Source organism: Papio anubis, chromosome 3 (genome assembly GCF_008728515.1).
Source record: "Papio anubis isolate 15944 chromosome 3, Panubis1.0, whole genome shotgun sequence".
NCBI classification, from domain to species: Eukaryota; Metazoa; Chordata; class Mammalia; order Primates; family Cercopithecidae; genus Papio; species Papio anubis.
The window spans coordinates 119,549,353-119,576,197 of NC_044978.1; the positions used below are offsets into that span (position 1 = coordinate 119,549,353).

Genomic DNA, 26,845 nt, shown 5'->3' on the forward strand with positions numbered 1-26,845 from the left:
GACTCTTCAATTCTTTGTAGACTGAGAGAGGTGAACAAGCTGCACAAGGAAAGTTGGAAGAAGGGATGTTGTATTAACAAGCATGAAACTAGCAGATGTTGCTGCATGAGATTTAAGGAAAGAAGCTGTCTCCCTAACAAAAGTACGAGGCAAAGCAGCAAGTGTTGATGTAGAAACTTCAGCAAGTTTATCCAGAAGATTTAGTTAAGATAATTGATCAATTATGCTAAATTTTCAGTGTAGACAAAACAGCCTTCTATTGGAAGAAGATGCCATCTAGAACTTTTGTATCTGGAGAGAAGTCACCTCCGGGCTTCAGAGCTTCAAAGGACAAGCTGACTTTCTTGTTAAGAGCTAGTGCAGCTGTTGACTTTAAGTCGAAGCCAGCGCTCACTTACCATTCTGAAAATCCTAGGACCCTTAAATATACTAAATCTACTCTGCCTGCACTCTATAAATGGACAACAAAGCCTGGAAGACAGCACATCTATGTAAGAGCATGATTTACTGAACACACATTTACTGAACACACATCTCTTACACATCTATTTAAGAGCATTTTTTTTCTAAGCCCAGTGCTTTAAAAAAAAAAGATTTTCAAAATATTACTTCTCATTGACAATGCACCTGATCACCCAAGAGCTCTGATGGAGATGTACAAAGAGAATAATACTGTTTTCTTTTTTTTGAGATGTCTCGCACTGTCACCTGGACTGGTGTGCAGTGGTGCAATCTCGGCTCACTGCAACCTCTGCCTCCTAGGTTCAAGTGATTCTCCTGCCTTAGCCTCCTGAATAGGTAACATTACAGGCACCCAATACTGTGCCCGGCTAATTTTTTGTATTTTTTTTTTAGTAGAGACGGGGTGTCACTATGTTGGCCAGGCTGGTCTCGAACTCCTGACCTTGTGATTCGCCTGCATGGCCTCCCAAAATGCTGGGATTACAGATGTGAGACACTGTGCCCGGCCAATAATATTGTTTTCATGCTGTTAACACAACATGCATTTTGCAGCCCCTGGATCAAGGAGAAATTTTGACTTCTTTTTTTTTTTTTTTTTTTTTTTTGAGATGGAGTCTTACTCTGTCCCCCAGGCTGGAGTGCAGTGGTACAATCTCGGCTCACGCAATTCTCGTACCTCAGCCTCGTGAGTAGCTGGGATTACAGGCATGCACCACCATGCCCAGCTAATTTTTGTAATTTAGTAGAGACAGGGTTTCACCACGTTGGCCAGGCTGGCCTCGAACTCCTGACCTCAACTGATACATCCACCTCAGCCTCCCAAAGTGCTGGGATTATAGGCATGAGCCACTGCACCCAGCAATTTTGACTTTCAAGTCTTAATATTTAAGAAATACATTTCATAAAGCTGTAGTGCCATAGACAGTGATTTCTCTGATGCATCTGGGCAAAGTAAATTTAAAACCTTCTGGAAAGGATTTACCATTCTAGATACCATTAAGAACATTTGTAATTCGTGGGAAGTCAAGAGTTTGGAAGAAGTTGACTCCAACAACCGTCATGGATGACTTGGAGGGGTTAAAGACTTTAGTGGAGGAACCAACTGAAGATAAGGTATAAATAACAAGAGAATTAGAAGTGGAGCCTGAAAATGTGATTGAATTTTTGCAATCTCGTGATCAAACTTTAACAGATGAGAGGTTATTACTTATGGATAAGCAAAGAAAGTGGTGAAGATGCTGTGAACATTGGTGAAATGACAACAAAGGATTTAGAATATTACATCAGCTTAGTTGATAAAGCAGTGTCAGGGTTTGAGAGAATTGACTCCAATTTTGAAAGAATTTCTACTGGGAGTAAAATGACTCACTGAAGGCTCAGGTGGTCATTAGCATTTTTTAGCAATGAAATATTTTTAAATTAAGGTATGTACATTCTTTGGACATAATGCTATTGCACACTTAATAAATTACATTATAGTGTAAACATAACTTTTGTATACACTAAGAAACCAAAAAATTTGTGGAACTCACTTTATTGTGATACTTGCTTTATTGCAGAAGTCTAGAACCAATAAGTAGATGTCTGTGTAGAGAAACTCCATTTGTACTTAGTTTTCCTATAAGCCTAAAACTGCTCTAAAAAATGAGTCTTTTTTTAAAAAAAAATTGATTTTTGTCAACATACAGCTCAACTATTAGGAGTAAAAGTGTTGATGTACCAGATGAGCTTACTCGTCGTTACTTACAGCGTCCAGCATCAGTCAATATGTTTATCAGGAGAAATGGAGGTCATTCGTTAATCTCTTATAATACTTGGTAAAGTAGAGATCAGTTGGAGAGTTTTCACTGTGATAATAGTGAAAGCTGTAGTGTGGATGAAACTGCCCTGGAGAGTATATGCTGTAAACAAAGAAGAAAAAGGATAAAACCATAGAGGAGAGAAACAATGAAAGATTGAGAACCTGCAGAGCTGTAAGGAAAATCAGGAAAGAGTAATGTTTTAGAAGCCAAGGGAAGTTTCAAGGAAGAGACAATGTTAAGAGCTTCTTAGAAATCAGATAAGATACGGTTGATTCATTCAACAAATGTTTAATAGTTAAGTACTGTGTACATACATGATATCATGTGTCTGTCTCTGCTAAAGATACAGAAGTAAGTAGGCTGTTTATAAGCGTTTGTGAATTATAATCTAGTGGAGAAGACAAACACTACCTAATAATAAAAGGAGTAGGCTACTGTAAGAGCATGTAACTCGTGACACTAACCTATTCCTGTAGTCTTGGTAATCACTGCTGAAGAAATGATGTTTAAGCTGGGATTTGAAGATAAACGATGAGTTACTAAGGCAACTGGGTACTTGACGTAGAAGTCAAGAGATCTTTAGGGTACCTGAGAGAGCGTGCAGATTATGGCCTGTGGCCATCAGGTGTCAGAACAGACTATCTATCTGTCTCGCCATATTGAAGAGATGCTGAGCATGGAGATTTATCTTTTTAAAAATGTTTGAGAGTTTTGTGTCAGGGTTTATCAGCCTTAACACTTGTGTGTTACATTATTTCCCCAGGTATAGTAGTTGAAGATTGTTTGATTTTGCTCCAAAACTTGTTAAAAAACAACAACTCCAATCAAAATTTTTTTAAAGAAGGCTCATATATTCAACGTATGAAACCTTGGTTTGAAGTTGGAGATGAAAATTCTGGCTGGTCTGCACAGAAAGTGACCAATCTACATCTAATGCTACAGGTATACTATCCTTAGACATAAATGTGGTAAGAATTTTGACAGTGATATTTACAAAGAGAAGAAAATTGCTTGTATTTGATAAATCCAGAATATTTGATGGGTTTCAGGTTGACTTAAAAACACTTTAATATGGAAATTTGCAATTATCCTCCAGCTAAAGATTCTGCCTACCCATTACTTAGCTTTGACGGTTATTAACATCTGGCAATTTTGTTTCATCGTTTATTCCTCGCTTTGCTGTATGATTTTAAAGCAAATTCAGACATACAGTTTCCTGATGGATTTTACATTAGGGAATAATAGGATAGATTGTTGATTTGAATTTTTAAAAACCTGCTTTCTTCATTTAGGGCTCTGATAGGATAAATTTTAATATTCAAAGTATTAAGTTCAAATAAATTCATTCAGTAAGCATTTACTGAGAGCCAGGCACTGGATACTAGGAAATGAATGATCATGTCCTGCCCTCAAAGATGATAGTTTGAGTTTTAAGTCCAATACATGTTAAATTGACAGACCACCTGTGATTTATTGATGCTCTATGGTGAAAGCTTAGTGGTAATAATAAAAGTGAGGACAGTAGGATCCCAAATTATTTCCTCATCAGAGAAAATTTTGAAGTTCTTTGAAGTTACTTACTCCTTTATTGAATCCTCCTTCTCCAAACTCTTAAGTTTATACTAGTCTCCTCACTTATGAACTCATAATTCTTGTGGGCCTTTGAATGTCTCTGAATTACACCTGTGTCTCTCGGACGTTTTGGACCTAACTAGATGGTTAGCTCCTCTAGTAATTAGAGTCTGAATGTTGTCCCATGCCATGGAAGTTGCCCGCATAGGATTGATTGATAATTAGGGTAATCTGTGCCACAGTTTGCCAGTACGGTATTCGTTTTGTAATTACTAATGGCGTCCTCTTTCACTTCAAAAGTGTCCTCGTTTGCATTATAAATTATGCAGTTACCCTAGTTAGAATATGCCTAAAAACTGTTAGAAAAGTATTTTACAGGCGAACTTAGTCACAGAGTCTATTTGTACTCCCAGCTTATCATTTCCGTTTTCAGTTGTTGGTATTATACATTTCAAGAAGTTAATAGTTTTTTAATGTTTTAGAACCAGTGTCACCAAGTGGTAAGCTTGATAGCTTTGTTCAACACTGCTTTGTTTTGTTTTGTTTAAGAGACAGGTTCTCACTTAGTTGCCTAGGCTGAGTGCAGTGGTATCCTCACAGCTCATTACAGCCTCAACCTCCCTGGCTCAAGAAATCCCTCCACCTCAGCATCCTGAGTAACTGGGACTACAGGCGCAAGCCACCACTCCTGACTGGATTTTTTATTTTTAGTAGACATAAGGTCTCACTATATTGCCAGGCTAGTCAGGAATTCCTGAGCTCAAGCAATTTTCCTGCCTCAGCCATCCAAAGTGCTGCTGTTATAGGTGTGAGCCACATGCCCAGCCTACACTGCTTTCTTAAATAAGGAAATACCTCCAGAAAAGTAATTTCCAAAATGTGATTAGAGAGGGTGAGAGAGCCGGGCACGGTGGCTCACGCCTGTAATCCCAGCACTTTGGGAGGCTGAGGCGGGTGGATCACGAGGTCAGGTGTTCAAGACCAGTCTGGCCAACATAGTGAAACCCCGTCTCTACTAAAAATAAAAATAATTAGCTGATCATGGTGGCAGGCGCCTGTAACCCCAGCTATTTGGGAGGCTGAGGCAGGAGAATCACTTGAACCTGGGAGGTGGAGGTTGCAGTGAACCGAGATTGTGCCACTTCACTCCAGCCCAGGGAACAGTGTGAGACTCCGTCTCAAAAAAAAAAAAAAAAAAAAAATAGGGTGAGAGAATCTGATGATGTACAAAAGCATGTATTTCATATCAAACAGTGAAAAGTTAAATTGTTTGAGAAAGCTAAACATGTTTTATGGTTTAGAGTACTATGTAAAGAATTATTCTGAAGGAAGTGTCACTGTTTAAAAAGTAAAGTAGGTTAGGTGTGGTGACTCACACCTGTGATTCCAGCACTTGGGGAGCCCAAGGCAAGTGGGGGTCACTTGAGCTCAGGAGTTTGAGACCAGCCTGGGCAACATGGTCTTTATCAGCCCGGTGTGGTGGTGTCCACCCATTGTCCCAACTACTCAGGAGGCTGAGGGGCAGGATCACTTAAGCCCAGGAGGTTGAGGCTGCATTGAACCATAATCATGCCACTGCACTCCAGCCTGGGCAACAGAGTGAGACCCTATCTCAGAAAAAAAAAATACCAAAAAATTATTAGAGTACAGCATGTAAACAGAAAAATACAGTATTCTCATTATATAACAAATTGATTCTTTTAAGAATTCTTTTCAAAAGTGAATAAACTGGCTTTCTGTAGCTTAGTAAAGCTTTTCTTTCTTACACTTGTCGTGAAGACCATAAACTCCAAAGCAAAGGAACTGAGTTTAATTCATTTTAATATATTCTCCACCTGCAATACTGAATAGTAGATTCACTCATGACTTTACAGGCCAGGAGTTATCTTCTGCTATTCTGTTAGAACCTGTTGGAATACTTTATGTATAACTTTATTTAGAGTTGCTTATATTTTAAGTTCTCTATCATACACCAAATAAAAATGCATCATTGTTTTCCTGTTTGGACATACACATTCTGTATTGGAACTATTCATCATCACAGTTATCATGATTGTGTTCTGAGCCATTGAAAACACAAATTGATCTGCTTGCAGAGTTTTAATTCAAATTTTGCAGACTAAATTTAAAGAAAACATCTTTTGAAAAGTTTTTTAGTTATAAAATATTTTAATTTGGAGACGTAACTGTGTTAGTTATTTGAGATAACTTTTTTTCATGTTTCTGAAATTTTAAGTTTACAGTCCAAGTAATCATAGAATCATAGGAATTTAATTGGCATTAGCAATCAGTGCAGCCCACCCCATGCCTAATACATGAATCTTTTACCATCTCTCCAGTTGTTGGTTTTAGCCTCTCTTTAAATATTTCCAGTTGAGGGGAAATTTATCACCCGTCAGGTCATTCTCTTTTCAGATCTGCTGTCTTATTAGGTAGTTCATTATTAACTTTGATAAGAAATCTGCCACTCTGTAACTTATTCATCCATTTACTTATTGAATATGTACTGTTACAAGTACTGTGTTTGGGAAACAAAAATGACCAAGGCAGTTTCTCTCTGGGAATTCACAGTCACCTGAAGGAGACAACCTTAAGTAAGAGGCATAATGCAGTATTACTGTCACAGAACTATTGCCATAGGAGCTCAAAAGAAAGAGCACTTAAATGTGGCTGAGCAGCTAAGGGAATACTTCATGCAGAGTTTCTTGTTCACATAGATCAGATTTGCCTCAAGCCTTTTCAAATCTTTGAGAGACAAATTTTGTTTTCTCTTTCTTTCACAGCTTGTTCGTGTACTGGTATCTCCCACCAACCCTCCTGGTGCTACCAGTAGCTGCCAGAAGGCTATGTTCCAGTGTGGGTTATTGCAGCAGCTTTGTACTATCCTAATGGCTACTGGAGTTCCTGCTGATATCCTGACTGAGGTAAAGCAAATGAAGTCAAAGCTAACTCTGTGGAAGTTGAAATCCTGAATCCTAGGAAGAATTAGATATTTGCTGAGGGAAAAACTGTAATAGTTAACCATTTTTTAGGTTAAAATTTTTAATGATCTTACTAAAATATAATTCACATAATGATAAAAGTATTGATTCCAAAAGATATACTCATCCCTCAAGTTTTATAGTACATAAATAATAATGTTAAAGTTTTGCAGATCCATCTACAAAGATTTCTCATTAATTTTATTACATTCAACAGGAGTGCACAGTATGATTTACATTTTGATTTTGAGAACCATGTGACTTAGTCTTATTCAACCGGTAGATTCATTGAATAGTAAATTCTTTTCCCCTGTGTGGCATTTTCTGTTGCTTACCTGTAAGAGAAAGAAGTTAGTTTGAAGAAGAAAAGTTCAGTTTGTTTACATTTTTAAAAAATTTTTCTCAAATTAACACGTGCAATATCAAAAGTACAAATAATAAAAGTTTGATAACAAAAATAACTGCCTTCAGCCTCACTTGTCCTTACTGTAAGTCCCACTTTACTTCCTCATGTTGCCCCATAATTATTTTATGGAATTTATATTTAAATCAATAGTTGGGGTTTATATTTTTACAATTGTATTGATACCATTCCTGCTAAGCCAAATAGAGCCCTATATCCTTTTTTAAATATATATTTTTCTCATCCATGAGTCATAATTGTGTTCTTCATTTTACTGTTACTCTATATATGCAGAGGTATATATGCTTAATAATCATATATTAACACTTCGTTCCCCACCGCAGGCCACCTGCAGACCCTCCATTCTCCTGCTCCAATCTGGGCTCTAATTCTGCCCCATGTCTCTTGTCCTGGGACTTTCTTTTGCCATCCTCCTAGGATTTCCTTTACTTCTCTCCTGACAGACTCCTTGGTTATCTGGATCCCTTATTTTTTTTATTGTTATTTTTGGTACAGAGGGTCAGTCTGTTGCCCAGGCTGTAGTACAGTGGCATGAACTCAGCTCACTGCAACCTCTGCCTTCCGGGGTTCAAGCGATTCTTCTACCTCAGCCTCCTGAGTAGCTGGGATTACAGGTGCCCGCCACCACGCCCGGCTAATTTTTGTAATTTTAGTAGAGACAGTCTCACCATGTTGGCCAAGCTGGTCTTGAACTCCTGACCTCAAATGATCCACACATTTTGGCCTCACAAAATGTTAGGATTACAGACATGAGCCAATACTCCTGACCTAGATCACATATCTTTTTCCTCTATCCCTTGGTTCATTAACTTTATTTTTCTTAATTTTCTCTTGTTGTTGTTGTTGTTGTTTTGAGATGGAATTTCGCTCTTGTCGCCCCGGCTGGAGTGCAACGGCATGATCTCGGCTCACTGCAACCTCCGCCTCCTGGGTTTGAGCAATTCTTCTGCCTCAACCTCCCAACTAGCTGGGATTACAGGGGCCTGCCACCATGCCCAGCTAATTTTTTGTATTTTTAGTAGAGAGGGGGGGTTCCACCACGTTGGCCAGGCTTGTCTCGAACTCCTGACCTCAAGTGATCCGCCCACCTCAACCTCCCAAAGTGCTGGGATTACAGGCATGAGCCACTGCACCCGGCCATTATTTTTCTTAGTTTTCTTAAAAAAAAAAAAAAAAAAAGAGTAAAACAAGAGGATTTATTTTATTTTTGGCTCTTTCATGTCTGAAAATGTCATTCCTCTACTTTCAGAATTAATTTAATGTTTGGCTAGATACGGAATTCAGGGTTGGAAATCACTAATACTCAACTTTCAGAACATCATTCCAGTGTTGCTGTTAGGAAGTTTGAAGCTTGAAGCCATTATAATCCTACTCTGTTTTTTGTTGTTGTTGTTGTTGTTTTAACGTAATCTTTTTATCTCTAGAAACTTTTGAGATTTTTTTTTTTTTTGGTTTTCTGAAATGTACTGATGATATGCTTTCCTGTGGACCATTTCCCCACTCCCTTGCTCTTCAGTTATTTTTATCATTCACTGAGCACTTTCAGCTGGAAACACACATCCTTCAGTTCTGAGGGTATTTTTGGCATTCCTTGATAATTTTCTCTTTTCTGTTTTGTAGTGGTGGTGGTGTCATTGTCGTCGTTGTTTTGAGACAGAGTCTTGCTCTTTTACCAAGACTGGAGTTGCAATGGCACTATCTCAGCTTACTGCAACCTCCACCTCCCGGGTTCACACAATTCTCCTGCCTTAGCCTCCCAAGTAATGGGGATTACAGGCACATGCCACCATGCCTAGCTAATTTTATATTTGTAGTAGAGACGGGGTTTCACCATGTTGGCCAGGCTGGTCTCAAACTCCTGACCTCAAGTGATCCACCCACCTGGGCCTCCCAGAGTCCTGGGGTTACACACATGAGCCACTGTGCCTGACCTCTTTTCTGTTCTCTTTCTGCAACTCTATTAGTAGACTTTCTGGGTAATTTGTCTTTTTAAAAATTAATTTTTAATTAACAAAATGGTATATATTTATCTTTTATAACATGTTTTGAAATAGTCTTTTTATTTTTTAACTTTATCCTTGAATTTTTTAATCTTTTAACTTTGTTCTCTGATTATTTTAAAACCTTTTTTCTGTTTTTATAGAAATAGATATTTTATCTCCTAGAGAATAGTATTATAGTTTTTGAGATTTAAAATGCATGTCAGGTGTTGTTTTATTGGAGACCCATGCTTAATGCTTTAAAATTTTACCTTGAGAAAGTGTTACAAGATTACAATGTTATCATTGATGTTTTGGTGCTTTTGGCCCTTAAAAAGTGGAATATAAGATTTTTTTCTCTTGGAAACATTTTCCTTCTTGGCTTAATTTCTCTAAATGTTCTTCTTCTTTCTTCCCCTTAACAGACCATAAATACTGTATCAGAAGTTATTCGAGGCTACCAAGTAAATCAAGACTATTTTGCGTCTGTAAATGCACCTTCAAACCCACCAAGGTAGAGAAGGGGAAATACTGAGATTACTCTGAGGAAGTAAAAACTTTGGGTTGTTAATGTATCTCATATACACATGTTACTCTTTTAAAGTTTAGTTGTATGTTTTGAAACTAGAAATTATCTTGCAAGATAAATGATATTGGAATTTTAAAAGAGTTGGTAGTTTTTGGAATTTAGATACTTAGATTCAGATATCATGTCGTTCACATCCTAGCTGTATGCCTTAAGCAGACAGTCACTTCACTCTGTCAGCTACAGTTTTCTGTGAAATAGAGATAGAAATACTTAACTTGCTGGTGTTCTGGTTATGATTCTTCAGTCAACAAAAATGACTAGTTATTGACTTGTATACTTGGGTTGCATTGTTTCATTTTGTTCTTTTCTTTTTAAATGCAACAGACCGGCAATTGTAGTACTTCTCATGTCCATGGTTAATGAAAGGCAGCCATTTGTTTTGCGCTGTGCTGTTCTCTATTGTTTCCAGTGTTTCTTGTATAAAAACCAAAAAGGACAAGGAGAGATCGTGTCAACACTTTTACCTTCTACCATTGATGGTAAATAATTTAGTTCTAATTTTTATTTGAAAAAGTAAATCATTGTCTTTCAAACTTTTAATTGAATCTTTCTTTCTATGCTTTAGCCTAAAATACTTTGCATGCTTAGGAGAAAAAAAAAAAAAAACACCTGAATGCTAAAGCCTGCAGGTAAATTTAGACAACAGGCTTTGGAGTCAGACAAGAGTTTGCATTGTAGAATTTTCTCTTTTGCTATATAACTTTTGCTGTATAACTTTTTAACTTGAGCCTTACTGAGTTATGGGGGATAATAATACTCATCTTTATGTGGGCATAATACCCCATTAGGAACATTGTGAGGATAAATGCAGTTACATGCATTACATTACATAAAGTACTCAGTCCAAAACTTAGCATGTATAGATGCCAGTAAACAGAATCTACTGTTAATTATAATTGTCATTCTAAAGATGAATTTTGCTGGGTGCGGTGGCTCACACCTGTAATCCCAACACTGTGAGAGGCCAAGGCAGGCGGATCACCTAAGATCAGGAGTTTGAGACCAGCCTAGCTAACATGGTGAAACCCCGTCTGTACTAAAAATACAAAAATTAGCTGGGCGTGGTGGCAGGTGCCTATAATCCCAGCTACTCAGGAGGCTGAGGCAGGAGTATCCCTCGAATCCTGGAGGCAGAGGTTGCAGTGAACCGAGATTGTGCCACTGCACTCCAGTCTGGGCAACAGAGAGAGACTGTCTCAAAAATAAAAATTTAAAAAAGAAGATGAATTTTACCGTTAGATCACATTTAACTTTCAGTCTGTTGTTCTAGTATAGGTTAGAGTCATTACCCTTTTTATGGGTTCTTTAAATGTTTCATCTTACCTAAGATAAATTTTTGAAATAATTACCTTTATTAACTTTAAACTTTAAGAGCAGTTTCATAAAGGTAATTGGAAACATCAATAAAACTCATTTTAATTACATACATTGAAGTTTTTTGTTAGAATTTAAGTCTGTTTAATTATATTTACCAAAAAAATTTGGTAAAAAATTTATTACCGTAAAAAAATTATTGACCATTAATGAAAATAAGACCTTGATGTAGTAGAATGATCAAAATGTGGCATTTCCTTAAGTTTGTTTTAGAAATGTTGTTTTTAATTAAGTTAAGTTTTTGGAATGTTACCATCATCAGTTTGATGCTGAAAATATTTTAATACAAGTTGAGCATCCCAAAAGTGAAATCTGAAATGCTTTTTTTTTTTTTTAAACATTTCTTCAAGCATTTAGCCTTTGTGTTTCAAACAATCTAATTGCACTCATTAAGTAATTTTGAAATGTATACTTAAGCCAGGCATGGTGGCTTACACCTGCAATTCCAGCACTTTGGGAGGCCAAGCCAGGCAGATTGCTTGAGTCTAGGAGTTCAAGACCAGCCCGGGCAACATAGCGAAGCCCCATCTCTACTAAAAATACAAAAATTTAGGCTGGGCCTGGTGGCTCACACCTGTAATCCCAGCACTTTGGGAGGCCGAGGCGGGTGGATCACCTGAGGTCAGGAGTTCAAGACCAGCCTGGCGAACATGGTGAAAACCCGTCTCTGCTAAAAATACAAAAATTAGCCAGGCGTGGTGGCACATGCCTGTAATCCCAGCTACTGGGGAGACTGATGCAGGAGAATCACTTGAACTCGGGAGGTGGAGGTTGCAGTGAACTGAGATCACAACATTGCACTCCAGCCTGGGCAACAGAGTGAGACTCCAGCTCAAAAAAAAAAAAAATTAGCCAGGCATGGTGGTACACGCCAGTAGTCCTAGCTACATGGGAGGCTGAGATGGGAGAATCACCTGAGCCTGGGAGGTTGAGGCTGCAGTGAACCGAAATTGCACCATCACACTCCAGCCTGGGCAAACAAAGTGAGACCCTGTCTGCGATAAAAATTAAAAATAAAATACACCCTTTTTTTTTAAATTATAGTCACCCTGTTGTGCAATCAAATGGTATATCTTATTCATTCATTATTTCTTTTGTTGTTGTTGTTTGAAACAGAGTCTCCCTCTGTTTCCCAGGCTAGAGTACAGTGGCACAATCTTGGCTCACTGCAAACTCCGCCTCTCAGGTTCACGCCATCCTCCTGCCTCAGCTTTCAGAGTAGCTGAGACTATAGGCGCCCGCCGCCATGCCTGCTAATTTTTTGTATTTTTTAGTAGAGATGGGGTTTCACCGTGTTAGCCAGGATGGCCTCGATCTCCTGACCTCGTGATCCACCCGCCTCAGCCTCCCAAAGTGCTGGGATTACAGGCGTGAGCCACCACGCCCAGCCTTATTCATTCTTTCTAACAATATTTTTGTATTCATTATCCCCACCTTCCCTCTAACTTCCCACTACCCTGTCCTGCCTCTGATAACCATCTTTCTAATCTCTGTGTCCATGAATTCCCACAAATTTTTAGAAACGACAAATAAAGGTAAATAATTTTACCTTCTACCATTGATGGTAAATAATTTAGTTCTAATTTTTATTTGTTCTCACAAATGAGTGAGAACAAATGTTTGTCTTTACATACCTGGCTTTTTTCACTTAACATAATGATCTCCAGGTTCATCTGTGTTATTGTAAATGACTGGATCTCTTTGTTTTGTATCGCTGAATAGTGCTCCATTGTGTGTATGTACCACATTTTCTTTATGGAATACTTCTGATCCCAAGCATTTTGGATAAGGGATACTCAACCTATGTTTCTTTTCTCTCTTCTTTTTTTTGGAAGATAGGGTCTCACCTTGTCCAGGTTGGAGTGCAGTGACACGATCCATAGCTCACTGCAGCCTCAAACTCCTGGGCTCAAGTGATCCTCAGGCCTTAGCCTCCTGAGTAGCTGGGAATACAAGCATGCACCACCAACTCCTGGCCTCAAGGGATCCTCCCACCTCAGCCTCCCAAAGTGCTAGAATTACAGGCGTGAGCCACCATGCCCAGCCTCAACCTATATTTCTTTGTTCTGTTACTTTTCTTCCAAGATAACTTTCTCTCATTGTTCATTTTGCTTTGAAAAGCAGATTTTTATCATTCTGAAAGTATATTTAATACTACTAATTAACACATGTTTAATGATTATATTTAATGGTATTTCACACTATTTTATGTGTACAGAAAACAATTTATTTAAAATTTGGTTTACGTAAAAATCTAATATATTTTTATTGTCTGCCTGCCATCTTTGTAGCAACAGGTAATTCAGTTTCAGCTGGCCAGTTATTATGTGGAGGTTTGTTTTCTACTGATTCACTTTCAAACTGGTGTGCTGCTGTGGCCCTTGCCCATGCTTTGCAAGAAAATGCCACCCAAAAAGAACAGTTGCTCAGGGTTCAACTTGCTACAAGTATTGGCAACCCTCCAGTTTCTTTACTTCAACAGTGCACCAATATCCTTTCACAGGTAAAGTTTTGCATGAAACTTCTCTAAGGGGGAAAAAGTTCTGTACATTTTGATGTCAGTGATACAGGATTTAAGGATGTCTTTAGAAGATACAGATGAAAAAGGACAGAGAAGACTTATTCTGCTTATTAGTTCATCATAATCAGAAACAGTTTTGTGGAGAAAAAGCAGTAAATACTGTTAGAGGAATAGTTTTGCTAAATAGTTATAAGGTCTGCATCATGATGAAAATACATGTTCTGGCCAGAAAGGTATTTTGAGGATTTTGTCTTGCTTTTAAATTATCCACAGTGTTCATGCATGTCATTTTTCTCTTTCTTCTCAGTAACTGAATTCAGGTTAGTTTATGGGAGGGAATAGAGTAAAGTCATAGCTGTATATTTCCCTCTTTCTCTTCCCAAAGCAATTGATCATCTAGAAATAGTGGAACAGTGGTCCATTGTATATATAGTTATACAGTATATTCCCTTGAGGTTCGTGAGTTCTTAAATCCTTAAGTCCCCAGTGCATATCATTTACCTAGTAAGATGTAGGAAAACATAACAAAAAATTTTTGTGTGTCTTAGACTCTTAATGAGAACAACAAAGCTTTATTGAAGTGTAGGTGCTAGGCATTTAGGAATGTCACTTTCTGTTACATGATTTGCCCACATGTACCAGCCTTGCTGTTGAACAGTTCAAGTTCATGCTTTAGCAAAACTCTAAAGTCATTGACATTTAAAGTCACTCAGGGAGAGTAAAAACGTGACTAAATCTAAAATTGTTCTATACACTGCTCTAGCAGTAGTTATCCTACCCACTCCCCATAATAATGTGGTTGTGTCCATCTTTAGTTTTTAATTCTGCCACACTCGTTGAATTTTTCCTTATTTTGAGCTTTTAAAGAAACATCAGCTCCAGCCATAGAAATTATAAATGAAAGCTTAAAAAGTAACTAAAGTGAAAAGGAAGTTGAAGTTTAAAATTGGCTTACTTTAATTGAAAGCTTATTTTGTCTTAATACTTATCTCTTAGAGATAAAAAAAACTACCCTAAATTTTTATATCTTTACTTATTTATTACTTGGCATTCTCACGTTGCTATCTGTTAACAACAGTTTTTTTTTAAAAGTCAAACAGTAATTATCTGTCTAATCACCATCACCACAGACTTCACTTTAACATTGAAATTACAATGAATGCATGATGAGAAGTGCTAAAGATGGTGATGTCTTCCCCATTCTTAAGTAATCACAGTGCTATAAAATTATCCTTTATCTTCTAAAATATATATCCTCTAAATGTATCCTCTAACTTTATTGTATAAAAGAAGTATCATTAGAACTATCCTGTCCCAAATTATTGGCTTGAGTTTGTAGAGAGACTATGAAAAAGTATTTGAGGGATTTTTCCAGATTTAGACTTTTCTGAAGTAGTAATATGTTTGAATAATTTGTAATGTATAATTTGCAGGGTGATAAGATCGACAGACGGGTATGTATCACTTGATAAAGCTTAGGCATTTTCCTCTTTCAGCAAAGCTTTTTCTCTGTCTTGGGTTTTGCTGATTGGTTTTTTTTAACTGCTTGTTTGAAGTTACATTCTACTTAACACTTTCGCGTGTCAGCCAATTTATTTCTATCATAAATGACTCTCCAGTTTTTCTCCATGGGATATTGTATTGGTGTTACTAAACACTGGGAATGAGAATCTGAATCTATACTTGTGCTTCTTCTGGGGATGCTTGCACTTTTTGGATTTCCTTGGTTTTGGTTTTTTGCGTTTTTTTCTCCAAGCTTGCCTATTTATTTTCTCTGAAGCCATTTCAAAGGAAGTAGAATTCAGGATTAAGAATTTTGTCTTTAATCAATCAGCATATGAAAGAATGTGATTATTTTTATACTAGATTATTTAAAATGTACAATAGTAAGTATAATTTTGTAATTTGAAATATTTTAAATGAAATATTATGGATTATTCTGAATATAATCCATGTGCTACGGCCACCACTGAGGGTTAGTTTTTGCTGTGTGCGGGGAAAGTGCTATTTTTGTTTTGTTTGTTTTGTTTTGTGTGAATATTTGGCAGAAAAGGAGTGTACCTTAATATCTATGTTTGGGCATGGGTTTCAGTTGAATAATGTGGGTAGTAATAAATGAGGTCCTGTTATGAATTGTGTCTTTGTGTATGAGCATGATTTAACATGTGTCATTAACTTACACACACACATACATATTTTGCAGCTTTAGCCTGAATAATTTTATATCAGGGAAAGTGTTTTATAAGTATACGTCAGTCATTTGAAAGGTAATTTTTTTTGAGGTGTGAATTTATATACCATAAAATGCACAGACCTTCTGTGTTTCATGTGATGATTTTTGGTGTTTGAGTGTATCTCTGTAAACACCACCCAAAACAAGATGTAGAACATTTTCATAATCTCAGAAAGTTCCATCATGCTCTTTTCTTTTTTTTTTTTTTTTTTTTTTTTTGAGACAGGGTCTCACTCTGTTGCCCAGACTGGAGTGCAATGGCACGATCTTGGCTCACCGCAACCTCCGCCTTTCAGGTTCAAGCAATTCTCCTGCCTCAACCTCCCAAGTGGTTGGGATTACAGGTGCACACCACCACGCCCGGCTAATTTTTGTATTTTTAGTAGAGACAGGGTTTCACCATGTTGGCCAGGCTGGTCTCAAACTCCTGACCTCAGGTGATCCACCCACCTGGCCTCCCAAAGTGCTTGGATTACAGGCGTGAGACACTGCACCCAGCCCTCAGCTTCAAATATTTTGTTTGTAGTTCTCTTTTATCCTGTAAAATCTGTGATTTATAATTACCCCTGAGAATGCTCTCAAATTAGAGTTTTAGCCTCCATTTGTTTTCTCAAATCTCCTCAATGATTCACACACTGTAGGGGCTCTGGAAAAAGGTGTGTACTTGTCCTTTTATTCATATCCTCTGCCCATTTTATATTAATGTACTTAACCCTTGTTTTTAATATGAGTTACAGATTTTTTTTTTTTCCTGGTATGTCATTTGTCTTTTGACCTTGATGTTTTGTTTTGGATTTTTTTTTTTTTTTCTCAGACTTATATTTTATGGCTTCTGCATTTTAAGTCATACTTAGAAAAGGCCTTTCCATGTTCAGATTTTAAGGAATTTACTAGGCCAGGCGTGGTACTAGTATTACACGTGTAATACTAGCACTTTGGAAGCTGAGGCGGGGGCATTGCCTGAGCTCTGGAGTTCAAGTCTGCAGTGAGCAATGATTGCTGCACTCCAGTCTGATAGACAGAGTGAGACTCGGTTCCCACTCCCCCGAGAAAAGACTTTAAGGAATTTATACTTCTCTTTTTATCTTATACTTTCTGGTTTCTTTTTCTGCATTTAATTCTTTGTTCTGTTTTTCTCAACAAACTTTATGAGATACAGATCCACTGATCTTTTTCTAAATAGCTATCTAGTTGTCCCAAAATCTTTTAAGTCTATTTGTAACTCACTGATGGTTATATGCTACCTTTTTCATATACTAAATTCTCATTTGTATATGGGCCCATTTTTCTGGATTTTTGTATTCTGTCTCTTGATTCCTGCTTGTTCATGATCCATTATTCTCTCTCTCTTTTTTTTTTTTTCCACAGTGTCCCTAGTTAATCTCATTTTCTTCATATGATCTTCAGAATCATGCTGTTTTGTTCAAGAAGCAAAAAAAAACCTTTTTGTAATTTTTATTTGAGTCATATTAATTTTATTCATTTATTATTTTTAATTTAATTACTTATTTAATTAATTTTTTTTTGGAGTCTCACTCTGTTGCCCAGACTGGAGTGCAGTGTTGTGATCTCGGCTCACTGCAACCTCCACCTCCCAGGCTCAAGCGATTCTCCTGCCTCAGCCTCCCGAGTAGCTGGGACTACAGGCGCCTGCCACCTCTCCTGGCTAATTTTTGTATTTTTAGTAGAAACGGGGTTTCACCATGTTATTCAGGCTGGTTTCGAACTCCGGACCTCAGGTGATCCAACCCGCCTCAGCCTCCCAAACTGCTGGGATTACAGGCACATTAATTTTATAAATTAACTTAGAATTAATATCTTTGTGATGTTGAGTCTCCTATCTAAGAACATGGTGGCTTTCTATATTGGTTTATGTCCACTTTCGTGCTCTTTAGGAGTGTTTTTAAATTTTCCTTGTTTACATTTTATACCATTTTGATTAGGTTCCCTCCTGAGTACTTTATCTTTTTTTGTCTCTATAATAAATTGAATGTTTTATTCTGTCTTTTAACTGGTTATATTTGACTTTGCTCTTCTTATCCTTCAATTAGATCCCAAAAGCCATACTTTTAGAAGATTCTGATTTAAATCTTATTCTGTTTTTTTTTAATTACATCAGCCAGTGATTTGATAGTATGCTCTTGTATATACAATGTGGGTATATTTGGTACCTGCAAATGGTTATTCTAAGTAATAATGAACTTGTATATAACCAGGTAGATGAACAAAACATTTGCATTTATAACTCGAGTAGTTGCAAGTTTTCTGTGGCACATGGTCGGTTGAGAATGACTGTTTTTTAACTTCCCAATTTACATGGATGACTTGAAGTTATGTTGTGGGCATGGTAATGACATAGAGGCAAGGAAACAGTAAAAATAATACACCATGTAAAAACTAAATTTGTGTCAGTGCTTACATGGCAGATCATTTGAAGAGGTCCTGTTTGAACTTAATTCAATATTAAATATACCTAAAAATAGATTATAGAAGAGTCAAGATATTGGCATCAAGATTTGCGAAATTAGAATAGTCTAGGTGGTAGAAATTTTTCAGAACACAGTGATAGTTACTTTAAATTCATTCCTTGTCTAGATCTTTGAATTATATTTTGTACATTTTGAGACTTTCCCCAAAGTGATGCATTACTATTCTGATTTTCATTATTTTATTTCAAACAAGTTTTTTTTGAAGATACAGGTTATAGGAATATAAATATGGGCACTGTCAATATTATGAACTAAGATTATTCTACCTAGGAGATGTAAATGTGTTGTATTAAAATTTTGAAAACTAATTTTGCTGGATATGCTTGTTTTCGGTATTAACTGTACTTGGCAGTAGTTAATGGTTTGGGGCACTTGGCTAATTTAAATCTTCCTCTTATCTGGTGTGTGATCACTGAATTTGTAGTATGGTTTATTTATTGTTAGAGAATATATTCACTCATGGAATTTGACTAAATGATTCAGGGGATTATTTTTTGTATTTTTCTTGATTTTTTTTTTTTTTTTTTTTTTTTTTTTTTTTTTTTTGAAGTAGAATTTTCCTTTTATCAGGCACTTGTTTTTAAACTTCTGACTGAACTATCATAAATTTGCTTGGCAAATTCATTGTAAAGTGTCTTGGGATTAATAGATATTTTAAAGCCTTCACACTATAATTTTTTTTCTGTAGCAGACAAGGTTTTTAAAGTAATGGTATTTTAAATAACCCAGTATATGCCTCTGAACATGGATCAATTCTAATTTCTGCACTCTGTTCATTTTAGGAAGTGCAGCCTGTGGTGCATACAAGAATTTATTCGCTTGTTTAGTTTTTTAAAACTGGATTTCTGGCTCATCTCTTATAAGATGTTAAAGTTCTTTTCATGCAAATGGAAGGGATCTTAGGGCAACTTTAAGTTTAAAAAATATAAAATGAATGGAAAGATTTCTACCAATTTATCTGTTGCAGGGAAGCAAAATACAAACAAGAGTTGGATTATTAATGTTGCTTTGTACCTGGCTAAGCAATTGTCCCATTGCAGTAACACATTTTCTTCACAATTCAGCCAATGTTCCATTTGTATCCTTTATGTTTTAGTAATGTACATGTAAGTATTTATGTCTTTTTTAGTTTTTCTTCTCAATTAGAAGTAGCTCTATGCCCAAAATACTTGAATTCTCCACTATCATATCTGTGTTGCAACTTTTTAAACTGTTAAGGTTGTAATGATGCTTAAGTTGTGTGTGTGTGGTTTGTTTTATGCTGGCTTGGAATATATATGGAATTTCTTTTTTTTTTTCGAGACAAAGTCTTGCTCTGTCGCCTAGGCTGGAGTGCAGTGGCTCTCTCAGCTCACTGCAACCTCCGCCTCCCAGGTTCAAACAATTCTTCTGCCTCACTCAGCCTCCTGAATTAGCTGGGATTACAGGTATGTGCAACCACACCCAGCTAATTTTTGTATTTTTAGTAGAGACAGGGTTTCACCATGTTGGCCAGGCTGGTCTCGAGCTCCTGACCTCAGGTGATCCACTCACCTTGGCCTCCCAAAGTGCTGGGATTACAGGCATGAGCCACCGTACCTAGCCTATATGTGGAATTTCTTATGGGAACTCTTATGTGAAGTATTAATGTATGTCAAATTCAAATTGCAAAATATACTAGATATTATCAATCCTTAGCCTCCTTAACAAAGATTTCAGCTTACAGGACAAATTGCAGAAAATCTTGGAGAAGAAGAGCAGTTGGTCCAAGGCTTATGTGCCCTTTTGTTGGGCATTTCGATTTATTTCAATGATAACTCACTTGAGAGCTACAAGAAGTAAGTAAGGCCTTGGAAGATGACTCTCTTAATGGCATCAATAGATAATGATGCTTTTTTTTTTTTTTTTTTTTTTGCCAAAGCATTATGTAGATCAAGTTTTATGTTTTGTTTTGATTTTATTTTTTAAAGCATCTCAATATGTTTATCTCTGTAGAGAGAAACTAAAACAACTAATAGAGAAGAGGATTGGCAAAGAGAATTTCATAGAGAAACTAGGATTTATTAGCAAACATGAGTTATATTCCAGAGCATCTCAGAAACCCCAGCCAAACTTTCCCAGTCCAGAATACATGATATTTGATCATGAGTTTACGAAGCTGGTAAAAGAACTTGAAGGTAAGACTGAAGATTTATATTGATATTTGATGGAAAGTAATTATGTTTATATTGTACATGTATATTCTGGATGCATGCAGGTTATATAATAACTCTAAAGGTATATTTTTTTCCTAGCTCTTGATCTGTAGCCCATTGAAGGACATTTGGCTTTCAGTAAGATTGAAAAGATTCTTACCTATCATGGAGTTAGGTTACATGTTTCTACTAAGTCTTAATAGTAAAATAGTATTTAAAACGTTTAAAACAAATTTTAAATAAGCTTTCTTTTATAGGTGTTATAACTAAGGCTATTTATAAGTCCAGTGAAGAAGATAAAAAAGAAGAAGAGGTGAAAAAAACATTAGAACAGCATGACAATATTGTGACTCACTACAAAAATATGATTCGAGAGCAAGTAAGTACTGATGAATTATATAGACCCTCTGATTACCATAGGCACTTTCTGCTTTCAGGAAGAATTTCTTTCTGGCATTTCAAATGAAAGAGGATATAGAAAGCAAAACTCATTATTTTTCAAAGCATCTGAGTATTCAACAGAGTGCTTAATATGTGCTAAGCACTATGCAGCTGATTTATTAGATAATGATGAGTGGATAAAGATGAAACTACATTTGCAGAATCATCAGTTGACATTTTCTTTCCAGGATACCAGTGAACTTTCATTACTTGCATTGTGTTGAGTACCCTAAACCTTTCATAACATTCCTTCAAAATGTTTTCTTGACTTTTACTCTCATTTAATTTCTTATGATATTTACCTTGATTGGAATTCTAGAAAGGTGCTGAAAAATGAGGTTATTAATGTTGTTAAAATTCCAGTGTCATAAAAAAATACAGTAGTGGCAGACCCTGTGGGACAGATTTATCCCCTTCCCTCTACTGCTGTCCACACCTGTCTACTAATTGTGCACAGTTTATGGCAGGTGTGGCAATAAAGGCATACATAGAACCCTTTAAATTGACAACTGTTTATATCTTATTTTCTTCCTCACAATCTACATTACTGAGATTAGTTTATTTTTTGTTTAGACAGAGTCTTGCTCTTGTCGCCCAGGCAGGAGTGCAGTGGTGCAATCTCAACTCACTGCAACCTCCGCCTCCCAGGTTCAAGCAGTTCTCTTGCCTCAGCCTCACAAGCAGCTGGGATTATAGGCGTGTGCCACCATGCCGCCTAATTTTATATTTTTAGTAGAGATGAGGTTTCACCGTGTTGGCTGGTGTTGATCTCCCAACCTCAGGAGATTGGCTCGCCTCAGCCTTCCAAAGTGCTGGGGTTATAGGCATGAGCCACCACGCCCAGCCTACTGAGATTAAAAGTTTAGAAGGAATGAAAATGTTGTGGTATATTTAGCATTCATTCTAAGCTTTTCAGTTTAAAAGTAAATCAATAAATTGTAATCTTAGAATGGTAAAATTTGAATCATCAAACTACTCATGGTTATTAGGATTTTTCATCTATACCTGGGTACAAAGATGGAGTCATTTCCAGTTGGTAAAATGTAATAATATCTTTGGAATAGTGAAAAATGAATGCAACACAATGCAAGTAATGAAAAACAAATTGCTGGAATGTGATACAGAGTCTATACTTGGGGCTGCAAATACAGTTGATTTGGCAAAAGAAAAGAATGATTGACACAATTACTCTAATAACTCCTTTAGAAATGTTCTTTTTAAATATTCTTACCATTTAAAATGCTGTTTGGTATTAGGCCACAAGCATCTAGAACTATAAAATGTTTATATCCTTTGAATGACATTTGATAATTCATCCTGAGGAAATTCTCCAAAATTCAGGAAACAATTATATGGACTAAAATATTTATTGTAATGAAATTTGTCACTTTGAAAAATGGAAAGCAATGTTAAGTAGATGCAATACAATTTATATTTAGTGTTTTTGACGCTAAGGTTGCTTTCCATTTTTCTTTTTTTTTTTTTTTTTTTTTTTTATTTTCATTCTTATTGCCCAGGCTGGAGTGCAGTGGCTAAGCACAGTGCCTCATGCTGGTAATCCCAGCACTTTGGGAGGCTGAGGTGGGCGGATTACCTGAGGTCGAGAGTTCGAGACCAGTCTGACCAACAATGGAGAAACCCCGTCTTTACTAAAAATACAAAAAATTAGCTGGGCATGGTGACACATGCCTGTAATCCCAGTGAGGTAGGAGAATCGCTTGAACCTGGGAGGCAGAGGTTGCAGTGAGCTGAGATCACACCATTGCATTCCAGCCTGGGCAACAATAGCAACACTCTGTCTCAAAAAAAAAAAGAAAGAAAAGATAAATGGAATGCAACCTTAGCATCAAAAACATTGAATATAAATTGTATTGCATCTACTTAATTAGTGAGGATTAAACATTATGTTTTGAAGACTGTGTAGCAATATGGGGAAATTATGATAGAATGTTAAGTAAATTAAAGGCTACATAATTATATATTGACGGATATGACAAATTTTAAACCATGGATTGGGGAAAAATTAGAAGAAAATAAAGAAATACATCAAATTTCGGCCGGGCACGGTGGCTCACGCCTGTAATCCCAGCACTTTGGGAGGCTGAGACTGGTGAATCACCTGAGGTCAGGAGTTTGAGACCAGCCTGGCCAACATGATGAAACCCCGTCTCGACTAAAAATACAAAAACATAAACTGGGCGTGGTGGCGGGTGCCTGTAATCCCAGCTACTCAGGAGGCTGAGGCAGGAGAATTGCTTGAACCCAAGAGGCGGAGGTTGCAGTGAGTTGGATCGTGCCACTGCACTCCAGCCTGGGCGATAAGAGCAAAACTCCGTCTCAAAAAACAAAGAAAATAAAAGGACGTCAAATTCCAACTATAGTTTTATTATGATGGTAAAAGCTGGAAGCTCTTTTATCAATTTCCTGTATTTCTCATTGTCTTTTAATATTGAAAATAATATAGATGCATATGTATAGATGCATATGCTAAATTTCTTAGTTTGATGTAAATTTTTAAATGGTTTTGTGACCAAAAATGGAGTTTTTTCATTGTATTTCCCACTATAATTGCAGGCTGTGCCATGGTGTTTATCAGTGGAGACTTCCTTGAAATCTTGTAGTTCTACTGCATGTTAATTGGCCTTGATGGATATATTAACACACCAAGTTGCTTAATTATTGAATCATTTTGGAAGTGTTGAGCACTTTAGCATACTCTCCCAAAATGTGACCTCTAATTTTTAAAAGTGTTCACTTTCTTAATGCTAACTAGTATGAATTTAAAACACATGAATTATGTTTTGTTCCACAGGATCTGCAACTTGAGGAATTAAAGCAGCAGGTTTCCACATTAAAATGTCAAAATGAACAGCTCCAGACGGCAGTCACACAGCAAGTATCTCAGATCCAGCAGCACAAAGACCAGTATAATCTTCTTAAAATACAGCTAGGTAAGTGTAGCTGAGCCATCACAGTGATAGCACCTAGGTCATTCTTTCCTCAAGAGCTAGACAAAGTAAAAGATTATTTTTGTGGACTAGTCTTCTTCTAACCTTAATCATGGTGACAAAAAATGTAAATTGGAGTTTAAAGCAAAATAGCATGATAGTTAAGAGCAGTTAAGACTGGACCTTTAGAGATTGAAGTCCAAGCTTCTTGCTACGTGTTTATCTGGCCGATTGATTCTCATCCATGGCTGTATATTAGAATCTCCTGAGATGCTTTTTTTTTCTTTTTTTTTTAAATACCGATGCTGATACCACAATAGTGTTTCTGATTTAATTAATCTGGAGTTAGGTCCAGGGATCAGTAACTAGTACAAGCCCACCGGGTGATTCTAATGTATAGCTGATTAAGAATGACTGATGTAATCTTTCAGTTTCCTCTTCTGCAAAATGGAGATAGTAATAACGTTTGAGAACTAAATGAAATAATAAATGAAAAATTTAAGTTGTGCCTGGAAAATAGCAAGAGCTCCACTGCTTATAAATAGTATTATCCTACAGTGCTTGTGAAGATTTTTTAAAGGGATTTTATTTTCTCATATTCAGTTGACAGAAGTAGAATTAAAATTACTGTAATTCTTAATCATAGATCACCAGGCCATGCAGGCCATACAAGGCTGTGCTGTTTTTTCTCCCAGAATCCAGAAAATATTATCAGTTCACTATTTTTATCAATATACCATTCTGCAAAGATGAAATGTGATTGCAAAAGTGCTGCCCAAGTAATTGAATTAAGAAAATTATATATTTGAATCTTCTAGTTCAAAAATGAAAAGCTTAAGTTTCCGATTGGCTTTTAAAATGTTATGTCTGTCTAACAGGAAAAGACAATCAGCATCAAGGTTCTTACAGTGAGGGGGCTCAGATGAATGGCGTTCAACCAGAAGAAATTGGTAGATTGCGAGAAGAGATAGAAGAATTAAAAAATAATCAGGAACTTTTACAGAGCAAGCTAACTGAAAAGGACTCTGTGATTGAAAATTTGGTAAGTAAATGTTTAAAAATTTAAAATAAGAGTTCAAGAGTGGTTCTCATTATACTGCCTTTTTTTTTCTTTCTTTCTTTTTTTTCCTTGGATCTCTTAAGCCAGAATATCATATGTTAAGATTTTACAGGATGGGCTGGGCACAGTGCCTCACGCCTGTAATCCCAGCACTTTGGGAGGCCGAGGCGGGTGGATCACCTGAGGTCAGGAGTTCGAGACTAGCCTGGCCAATATGGCGAAACCCTGTCTCTACTAAAAATACAAAAATTAGCCAGGCATGCTGGCAGGCACCTGTAGTCCCAGCTACTCGGGAGGCTGAGGCAGGAGAATCGTGTGAACCCGGGAGGTAGAGGTTGCAGTGAGCTGAGATCACCCCACTGCACCCCAGCCTGGGCAACAAGAGGGAGATTTTCCGTCTCAAAAAAAAAAAAAAAGATTTTACAGGATGAGCTTTGAAGTCAAACTGTTTAAGCTTCCATGCTTCCATTGAATTTAAGCAATTTAGTTAACCTCTTTAAACTTGTTTCCTGATCTATAAAATGGTAGTGGTAATGTCTAGTTCATTGTTGTGAGATTTAAGTGAAATACTTTCTAATACATAGAAATTATTTAATAAATGTCTGCTTTTATGCTATTTCTCCATATGAACACAGGTAAATGCTTAGATTTAATAAATTACAAATTTTTTTTTGTTTTTTTTCTTTAGAGACAGAGTCTCACTCTGTTGCCCAGGCTGGAGCACAGTGGCACAATCTCTGCTCACTGCAACCTCCACCTCCCGGGTTCTAGCAGTTCTCCTGCCTCAGCCTCCCGAGTAGCTGGGATTATAGGCACACGCCACCACACCCGGATAATTTTTTGTATTTTAGTAGAGACAGGGTTTCACTGTGTTGCCCAGGCTGGTCTTGAACTCCTGACCTCACGTGATCCGCCCGCCTCGGCCTTCCAAAATGCTGGGATTACAGGCGTGAGCCACCGCACCTGGCCTACAAATGGATTTTTAGCCATTAAAAAGTTGTAGACAATATGTGCTGTGTTGAATTTGTATCTTGGGCATAAAAATTAAAATGTTGATGTGAATTTTTTTTGGTAAGCACACGTATGATATAGTTTATATGTGTACAGTTCTGTTTTGTTTTTTCTCATCTCTTTATACCGCGTATATTTTATAGTTTATTTTTGTGCTATTTGTAGAAATCGTCCCAAACATCTGGCACAAATGAACAGTCTTCAGCAATAGTTCCAGCTAGAGATTCTGAACAAGTTGCAGAATTAAAACAGGTAATTTTCCACTTTGATCCAATTCTACTTTGTCATATTTTAATTATAATAGAATAACAGCCCTGTAGTTTCACAAATCTAGAACTGTATTAGCAGATGTAAGTAAAATTTAAGTTAAGACAACCATTTGAAAATCCAGAAGCTATTTCTATTTATATGATAATGGTACTTTGCTTTTTTTGTGTTTTTTTCAGAGATATTCTTTTTAAAAAATCTCCGCATCTCACCCGTGTTATTTATAGATTATCAGTGAACTAACAACGAAAAATTTAAATTTATGACTTGCAAATATGAAAATGTAAAATCTTATGCCTAATTTTCATATACTATGATAATTGCTTGACTAAATGTATGGGGTTTTTTAACTGTTTTGTCTAAAAAACACTGAATTTTAGAATTGAAAACGAGAAAAACAAAAGGTAAACTTACGTATATCTCAATTAAATGACTCCAGCTAAAAAGTAAAATAAACTTTTTCTGCGGTAATTTATAACATCTAGAAAAGCAAATTAAACTGTTTTCTACTTGCTTAT

General features: G+C 36.6%; 1 protein-coding gene across 5 annotated transcripts in view; it reads left to right on the forward strand.

Annotated features, from left to right (window-relative positions):
• USO1 (USO1 vesicle transport factor) overlaps positions 1-26,845 on the forward strand; it is a 92,021-nt gene that overhangs the window by 58,277 nt on the left and 6,899 nt on the right. For 3 of the 5 annotated variants that reach the window (XM_021938506.2, XM_021938505.2, XM_021938509.2), the window contains 13 exons: positions 3,028-3,206; positions 6,620-6,760; positions 9,646-9,734; positions 10,134-10,288; positions 13,475-13,686; positions 15,138-15,158; positions 19,394-19,504; positions 20,125-20,243; positions 20,401-20,582; positions 20,858-20,979; positions 23,854-23,992; positions 24,868-25,031; positions 26,226-26,312. In XM_021938506.2, the coding sequence (XP_021794198.1) occupies positions 3,028-3,206; positions 6,620-6,760; positions 9,646-9,734; positions 10,134-10,288; positions 13,475-13,686; positions 15,138-15,158; positions 19,394-19,504; positions 20,125-20,243; positions 20,401-20,582; positions 20,858-20,979; positions 23,854-23,992; positions 24,868-25,031; positions 26,226-26,312 (1,721 nt within the window). The remainder of the gene's footprint in view (positions 1-3,027; positions 3,207-6,619; positions 6,761-9,645; positions 9,735-10,133; positions 10,289-13,474; positions 13,687-15,137; positions 15,159-19,393; positions 19,505-20,124; positions 20,244-20,400; positions 20,583-20,857; positions 20,980-23,853; positions 23,993-24,867; positions 25,032-26,225; positions 26,313-26,845) is intronic. The other 2 variants (XM_021938508.2, XM_021938507.2) reach the window with 1 other exon arrangement.